The 8,717-nt window shown below is 36.4% G+C and overlaps 1 protein-coding gene across 1 annotated transcript; it reads left to right on the top strand.

Annotated features, from left to right (window-relative positions):
- The first annotated feature begins 3,953 nt into the window (after window positions 1-3,953).
- On the top strand, window positions 3,954-7,633 carry LOC104110665 (exopolygalacturonase-like). Its single transcript, XM_009620202.4, has 5 exons — window positions 3,954-4,280; window positions 5,140-5,454; window positions 6,424-6,713; window positions 6,855-7,071; window positions 7,164-7,633. The coding sequence occupies exons 1-5, from the start codon at window positions 4,092-4,094 to the stop codon at window positions 7,395-7,397; spliced, it is 1,245 nt and encodes a 414-aa protein (XP_009618497.1). The 5' UTR covers window positions 3,954-4,091; the 3' UTR covers window positions 7,398-7,633.
- Window positions 7,634-8,717: the final 1,084 nt, after the last annotated feature.

Here is an 8,717-nt window from a genome sequence, read left to right as displayed (position 1 = left end):
TGCTGGCTGCCCAGAGTAAGGCATAATAGGACCGTGACTCCTTGAAACACCGGGAGATGCATGAAGTGCTGAATGAAATGGTCTGGGAGGATGACCCCTACCAAAATTACCTCTGCCTCCAGGCGAGGCACCACTAAAACCACCAAACTGACGAGGCCTCTTATCAGACCTCTGTCCTCTCTCCTATGCAAGAACCATCTCGATCCTATTCGCGACATTAGCAGCTGCCTGAAAAGAAATCTCGTTTCCGGTCTCCTTGGCCATCTGAAGCCTGATAGGGTGAGTGAGTCCCTCAATAAACCTCCTCACTCTCTCTCCCTCAGTAGGTAGTAAAAGGAGAGCATGATGGGCCAAATCCATAAAACGGGACTCATACTGAGTAACAATCATATTGCCATGCTGTAGACGCTCAAATTGCTTGCGGTAATCCTCTCTCAGTGTGATAGGAAGGAACTTCTCCAACAATAGCTGAGAGAACTGCTCCCAGGTAAGTGCAGGCAATCTGACTGGTCTGGTCAATATATAATCTCTCCACCACCTCTTGGTGGAACCCGTCATCTGAAATACAGCGAAATTAACCCCATTGGTCTCAACTATACCCATGTTCCGCAGCACCTCATGGCAGCGGTCAAGATAATCCTGTGGGTCCTCAGAAGGTGTACCACTGAAGTGAACAAGAAAGAGCTTAGTGAACTTATCCAGTCTCAATAAGGCCTCAAAAGACATGGCGGGCCTATCACCGGTCTGTGCCGCAATAACTGGCTGAACTACCCCAACTGGCGGAGCTGCTGGAGCCTGATTCTGGGGAGCCATCTGCTTCGGAGCGGGAGTAGTGGGAGTTTGTGCTCCTCCCCCAGCCTGTGAGATGGCTGGTGCCACTGGAAATGTACCATTCTGGTCCACGCCCTCCATAAGACTCACCAAATGGACTAGAGCGTCCTGAAGTACTGGAGTGGCTATAAATCCTTCCGGAACCTGAACTGGTCTGACTGGTACATTCTGAACTGGAACCTCATCCTGAAGATCCACCTGAGGTTCTACAACAGGTGCAGCTGCTCGAGCTCTAAACGGAGCTCTACCTCTGCCTCTGCCTCTGCCTCGGCCTCTGGCACGACCTCGGCTTCGACCTCTACCCCTGGCCATAGTTTCCACTGGGGGCTCTGGTCCCTATCTATCGGTAGATGTATTACGTATTCTCACCATCCGCGAGAGAATAAGAGTAGAATGGTTCAATCATCGATGATAGAATAAAATTGCACGACAAAATAAGAAAGAATCGATATTGTTCCTAAATTTCATAGCCTCTGAGAGATAAGTACAGACGTCTCAGTACCGATCCTTCAGACTCTACTAAGCTTGCTCGTGACTCGTGAGACCTATGTAACCTAGTGCTCTGATACCAACTGTCACGACCCGAAATTACCACCTTCGGACCGTGATGGCGCCTAACATTTCACTTGCTAGGCAAGCCTACGTTAGAATAATATTATCCATTTTAAAAAAATTTTTAAATTTATTAATAATAAAGAAACAAATACGGAAGTAAAGTCTGAAATGTAATGAATAATCCATAAAAATAACGGTGTCTAAATACCATCCCAGAATTGGTGTCACAAGTGCACGAGCTTCTAGAATAATACAAATAAAGGTCTGAATAAAATAAAGTTGTCTGAAAACAAACACACAGCTAAAGTAAAGTAGATGGGGACTTCAGAACTGCGGACGCCGTGCAGTTATACATCAAGTCTCCTCTGGTAGCTGAAATCCGAGCAAGTCTATGGTACGCCGCTGGGACCAACTCCAAAATCTGCACAAGAAGTGTAGATTGTAGTATCAGTACAACCGACCCCATGTACTGGTAAGTGTCGAGCCTAACCTCGACGAAGTAGTGATGAGGCTAAGACAGGTCACTTACATTAACATGTACGCAATAATAGCAATAACCACAATAATAGAATTAAATGAGGTAACTCATTTCTAATAGTTGAAGCCAACTCAGCAGTCATAACCAATTATTATTTCAATCAATTTCCTTTGCAGCATGCAACCTACTCACACAATATATTCATTTTCAATCCTCCCATATATTTATTTTAATCAAGTATATATAGACTTTAAATAAGTCTATTGCGGCAAGCAACCCGATCTCCCAATATGGACTTTTAAACAAGTCTGTTGCGGCGTGCAACCCGCTCCTTCAATATATTCATTTCAATTAATTATGTTGCGGCATGCAACCCGTTCCTCCAATATATTCATTTCAATCAATTCTGTTGCGGCGTGCAACCCGCTCCTCCAATATATTCATTTACCAATTCTTATAAAAGAAATTACTCCAATAAATGCAATAATTAATATAAAATTATTAGACAACAAGCATACAATAATTATTATTTACTAGAAATAAATGATGACAAGTAGTAATTAATTGTGAAAATTAAGGATGTAATAGGTATTTTAATAATTAGCATGCTAAACGTCGAGTGAAAATTAAGTCACATAAATCAAATAAGCATGTAGCAATTATAGCATGGGTTCAAGGCATGATATTGAGCAAACAACACGAGTGAAATAATTAATATAATAATTAATTCATGATTTATGATTTTTCAAGTAATTATGCAAACAATTAATTTGACGGCGTATAAACTCTCGTCACCTCACCTATATGTCGTTCACATGCATTTCACATAACAAATAATTCAAGGGTTCTATTTTCTCAAGTCAAGGTTAACCACGACACTTACCTCGCTTTGCAATTTCAATCAATTACTCGACCACAACTTTTTCTTTTAAATTTATCTCCAAAAGCTTCAAATCTATTCACAAACAATTCGATATACTCAATACGAATCATAGGAATTAATTTCATATGAATTTACTAATTTTCCGGATAAAATTCGAAATTCACTTTAAAATTTGATAATGGGGCCCACGTCTTGAATCTCGAAAAGACTTACAAAATCCAAACACCCATTCCGAGATGAGTCCAACCATACAAAAATTATCAAATTCCGATGTTAAATGAACCTTCAAATCTTAAATTTTTGTTTTTGAAAGATTTTATAAAAAACTAATTTTTCTCCCATGTTAATTCCGATGTTAAATGGACCTTCAGTAAATTCTTAAAAATCATTAAGCTTTCAAACTTTTAATTTTTCATCAAAATATCATATCTCGGGCTAGGGATCTCGGAATTCGATTCCGGGCATACGCCCAAGTCCCAAATTATGATACGGACCTATCGGAATTATCAAAATACTGATCCGAGTCCGTTTGCTCAAAATATTGATCAAAGTCAACTCAATTGAGTTTTAAAGCTCTATTTCACATTTTAATCTATTTTTCACACAAAAACTTTTCGGAAAATTATAGGGACTGCACATACAAGTCGAGGAATGATAAATAGTGCTTTTCGAGGTCTTAGAACACATAATTACTTATTAAATTTAAAGATGACACTTTGGGTCATCACATATGCATTTCATTTATTATTTTTCAAGGGGCGTGTAAAGTCCATTGTAGGCAAGTAAAAGGGAAAGGAGGGGAAGAAAAGGGCAGTATGATGCACTAAGCTCCTGCTATGCACGGGGCCCAGGGAAGGGTCGAACTACAAGGGTGTAGTGTACGCAGTCTTATTTTGTATTTCTGCAAGAGGCTGTTTCCACGGCTCAAACTCGTGACCTCCTTGGTCACATGTGAAAGGAGGGAGTACTGCACTATTTTTAGGCACAAAGGGAAAAAGAACAAGCAGCCGTAAATTCAGGGTAGGCAATTTAATGAATTTAGAAAATATATGAAATGACGATATCTAAACTAATGTCACAACTAAATTAAAGGAGCCAAGCAAAGAAGCAACAACGTCCTCAAAGTGAGACCAATTAAGAGCATTTATCGGAGGAATTTTCCTTATTTGCTAATAAAATGGCAAGGAAGAAGAATTCATGCAAAGAGAGAGCTCTTACCCCTTTGAGGTCAATTCCCTCCAATAAATTCTGGGTAGGAGCTACAAAATGCTTTAAATTTGTTGATATCTAAAACTCTCTTTTAGCCCAAGGTAATAAAAAAGGTTAATTGAGGGGCTTGCAAAAATGGCGATGACTACGATTGGTTTAGTCCTCATTCTTGTGTTGTATTCAGCTTTGGTTATTACGTGCAATGCAGCTGTAGTTGGTGGCCTTCTTCCTCAACCTGCAGGTGGCAATAATATTGCTGATCAAACCATTTTTAACGTCTTGAATTTTGGTGCCAAACCTAACTCAGAACTCATAAGCACACAGGTAATGAACCTCCTTTCGCTTTGTTCCAATATTTAAGCAAAATTTATTACCAACCTAGAGAAATCTAAAAGAAATTTTCGCTTGTATATATTTTAAAAGAAAATCTAGAACGAAATGCATGAAACTATACAATTCAATATATCATTTATCCTATTGCCTTCCAATGATTTTCCCTATCTTGCAAGTTGCAATTAACATTGGCTAGGGGCCTTGCATTCTAATATGGATTGGGTGACGAACTCTTTGATGTACAATATCATATAATTATTTTTGGTAGTATATAATTACTGACCAATGTTTTAAATATATATATATTGACATTTAAAAAAATTACAACTTATTGTACTTTTCGTATAGTTTTTGAACATATAAAGTTTAATTTTTAAATATAAAGTTGAACTAATCTAATTTTACTTCAAAGTTTAGTCAAATTGACTCTTGATAAGCGAAATGTACCATCTAATTTGAAAAAGATGGAGTATATCATATGTGATGAGGCAAAAAGTTGCTTTAGCTCTGTAAAAATAATTTAATGTTCCGTTATATTAAATATTTTCCGGTTAAAGATATAACAAGTGCACGAATACTTCCCTCCGACTCCTAAACTCAATGCCCATTTTGAGTTCGCTCCCGTCTGATCTTGACTTTACAAATAGTCAGCTTCTATCTTTTCACAGGAAATTTGGCACTTTTCTTGTTTGTTTTATCTTTATCTGGCATGGTTTTTAAACAAAAACTAGTTAAAATCAAACATATATCCAAGTCTATGGAACATATATAGATTAAATCTTTCTTGAATTGAAACAGTGGTTTACGAATAATGAAACTAATTAATTAATGTTTGTGTGAAATAAATCAGGCATTTATGAGGGCATGGCGAGCAGCATGTGATTTCAATGGGAGAGCAAGACTTTTTGTCCCACCTGGAGTATATAATCTAGCAGAGACCATATTTTCAGGACCATGCAAAGGAACACATCCTATAATTGTTCAAATTGCAGGAACCTTAAAAGCTGTGGCTGATGTTTCTGAATATTCAAATTTTGCTTGGATCTCTTTTGATTCAATTAATGGCATTATCATTACTGGTGGAGGCACTTTAGATGCTCAAGGCCAAGCTCTTTGGCAATTTAATGACTGTAAAAGCAATTCTAATTGTGTTCACCTCCCTGCTGTAAGTTCCTCATTTCATATTCATATGTTCCTTTTTACTTGTCATGTTTGCACGATCCTTGAAAAATTATTACTCAAGAAAATAATTTGACTAGATTATCCTTATTTATTCTTTTATCTCAACTTATTACTATTCTTGCTTTTACTATATTAGTCTCTCTCTCCACGGTTATTAGAATAAGAATAAGATAAAAGGTTGAAAAAATTAATTAATTCTTTCTTGAGAGTGGGTTGTTCTAGTGGTAAGCACCCTACATTTTCAACCAAAAGGTTGTAAGCTACCCCAAGAGCAAGGGAGGAGTTCTTGGAGGGAGGGAGCCGAGGGTCTATCGAAAACAATCTCTCTATCCCAGGGTAGGTGTAAGGTCTGCGTGCACACTACCCTCCCCAGAGCTCACTAATGGGATTATACTGGATTGTTGTTGTTGTTTCTTGATTTTCTAAAATGACAAAAAATTTAGAACAACTATTTTTAGTAACCATAACAACTAAATAGGAACAGAAAGAATATCTCTCTATCCTTTCTTTTTAGAATTATTTCTCTTTTGGGATGGGTGGACCCGTGAATAGAGAGGCGAGAAAAGGTACAAAAAGGAGCGCATTACGATTTCAGGATATGCTCTTACAGAAATGCAGAATAAGGCTGCATATAATAGATCCTTGTGGTTCGACCTTTTCCTGGATTTCGCGTATAATGGGAGTTTAGTGCACCAAACTGCTCTTTATTACGATTTCAGAATATAATACTTGTTGAAATTTATTGAATATTACTACATCTTTATACTTTGTATAATAGATATTGGGTTCGGTCCATCCATTTTTGCACGTAAGTGTTGTAGGGTGAAACTACAGACGCTAGATTGCAACTCCAATCATTATCTCTTTATTATTTCTATTTCATTTTCCGTTTCCTTTATATTTTATCATGACTATTAAAACTTTTTGCGCCTGTTTCTTTTTTCTTTTGTAGACATTATTTTTCAATGGTGTAGAGAACGGAAAAGTGATGAGGCTGAATTTGATAAATAGCATGGGATTTCATATACATATTACTAATAGCTATTTAGTAAGGTTTCATGCCCTTACCATTGATGCTCCAGAAAACAGCCCAAATACTGATGGCATACACATAAGCAAATCTAACACTATAAAACTCTCCAGAAGTGTAATTAGAACAGGGGATGATTGTGTCTCATTTGGACAAGGAGCAACTAATGTGACCGTTAACAAAGTCACCTGTGGCCCTGGCCATGGCATTAGGTAAACATATATTCCAAAAATTAAGTAATTAGCGTTCTTTTTCTCGTATCCCACTTACCCTTCATATAACTCGAACATTTAATATTCTTATTATGTATAATCTCATACATTTTTATGTGTCTGTGCTGATTAAAAACACAGTATAGGTAGTATTGGTAAGTTGTCTGGCGAACTGGAAATTAGAGGACTCATCGTGAAGAATTGCACGTTGAGGGGCACAACAAATGGTATCAGAATTAAAACTTTTGCAGGGGCAAATCCTAACAGAGCAATAGGGATGATGTTCAGCGATATTGTCATGGAAAACGTTAAAAATCCAATCATCATTGATCAGAGTTATGGTGACAAATCCACCGAGGTTCGTCTTAATTAATTTCATAATATGTTTTTCTTTTTAATTATTAGCAACATTTGAGTTTTGATCGATGATTCTGATTTTAAATTTTGCAGCCATCACAAGTAAGAATAAGTGATGTAATTTACCAGAATATAAGGGGAACAACAATAAGTGAAGTAGCAGTGCAACTGATGTGCAGTGCACGACTCCCTTGCCTAAATGTTCGACTTACCAACATAAATTTGAAGCATATAGCAAATACGCCAATTACTTCGCAATGCCAAAATGCAAATGTTGGCTATACTGGCATCCAATTCCCACCTCCTTGCCACGCACTCTCTTCATAGTATTTCTCTCTTTTGGAGTAAAAGAAACAAAGGAGAAAATGCAGATATCTAATCTCAATCCGACAGTCCAAAAGAAAGAAGAACTGGGAAAATGTGGGCAAACAGAAAAGGAAAAAGAAATGGTGATATAGTTAAAAAAGATAACGTCCTCGCACCACCAAGATCTATAGTTTAATGGTATCAGTAGAAGTCTTTCACACAGTAGATGTGAGTTTAATTCCCTCCGTTATTTTCCATATTCCCCTACTGATAGAATTAAATCTTTCACACTATAGGTGTAGGTTTAATTCTCGTTATTCTCCTCCCTCTTCCCCTTCCCTATCCCCAAATGTAATAGAATTTTAAAAAAAGAAAATATCCTCACATCTTCTATGTGCCCCTCCTCATAAAAACAAAATTAGAATTCTTTTTTATACCAACTTTTTTTTCTTTTTAGTTTGTAACATATTTTAGTGGTAGGAGTAGGCTATAGTTGACCCTTATGAATTTGTGTTAACGAAGATTTGCAGTAGTTTCTGTTTTTCATTCTTAATTTGTTTCTTAGCGTGATATGTCACTCTGACATGAATAAAAAAAATTAATAGGGTCAAAACCAAATTAAATATAGGGTGTCGAATTTACAAAATATCATATACTGGTATAAATATCAGACTTTCCATTGGAATAACTATTTATGCTAGTAAAACTTAGCTTTTTTTCACAAGAGAAAATCAACTTCGCATAAAGTCCTCAAATGATTCAATGCTTGTTTATAGAGTGAATTTTTATGTTAAAGGAACAAAATCCGATTGCACGTTGATAAGGAATAGATCAGTAAAATTCACTGCTTATACAGAGAAGTAAGTGAAAATTTGTTAGTCACTGATTTTAAAATAAATCTTAGTAGTAGGACAATGTAAATTACAACGGATTTACTCTCTTATTTGAGCTTTTCTTCATTCATTAATTCTTTGGCTTCGAAATATATCATTTTCAGACCTAATAAAAGCAAGTAAACAATATTATTGTACTAATAATTCAACGCTAGCAACTAACTATTAAAGATTTCCCAATTGAACTCCTAGTTTCCCTAGGCTGGACTTATATATTTGTCTACTAGCACATTGTTTTGTTTTCAATATATGTTTACCCTCCAATTGAAATAAATAATGGTAAAATAAATGCAAATCACACGAATGGAACAGCCTTAGCCTTGAAAGGTTAATCACTCTCGAGCCAAGTACACTTTGAACGGTGTCAGGACACAGAAGAACAAAAACTTAAAGAGAAAATATAATAATATATTGCTTTGGAATGTGTATTACAATGTCCTCCATGAAT

The sequence above is a fragment of the Nicotiana tomentosiformis genome, chromosome 9, assembly GCF_000390325.3.
Source record: "Nicotiana tomentosiformis chromosome 9, ASM39032v3, whole genome shotgun sequence".
NCBI lineage: Eukaryota > Viridiplantae > Streptophyta > Magnoliopsida > Solanales > Solanaceae > Nicotiana > Nicotiana tomentosiformis.
The sequence above is the reverse complement of the archived record's forward strand: the minus strand, read 5'-3'. Positions and strand labels throughout refer to the sequence as shown.

Bases quoted from the DNA above. Each gene is read 5' to 3' on its own strand.
- LOC104110665 (XM_009620202.4), top strand. From the start codon at position 4,092: ATGGCGATGACTACGATTGGTTTAGTCCTCATTCTTGTGTTGTATTCA. The intron at 4,281-5,139 runs GTAATGAACCTC...GAAATAAATCAG, and splicing joins CAGAACTCATAAGCACACAG to GCATTTATGAGGGCATGGCG. The intron at 6,714-6,854 runs GTAAACATATAT...TTAAAAACACAG, and splicing joins GGCCCTGGCCATGGCATTAG to TATAGGTAGTATTGGTAAGT.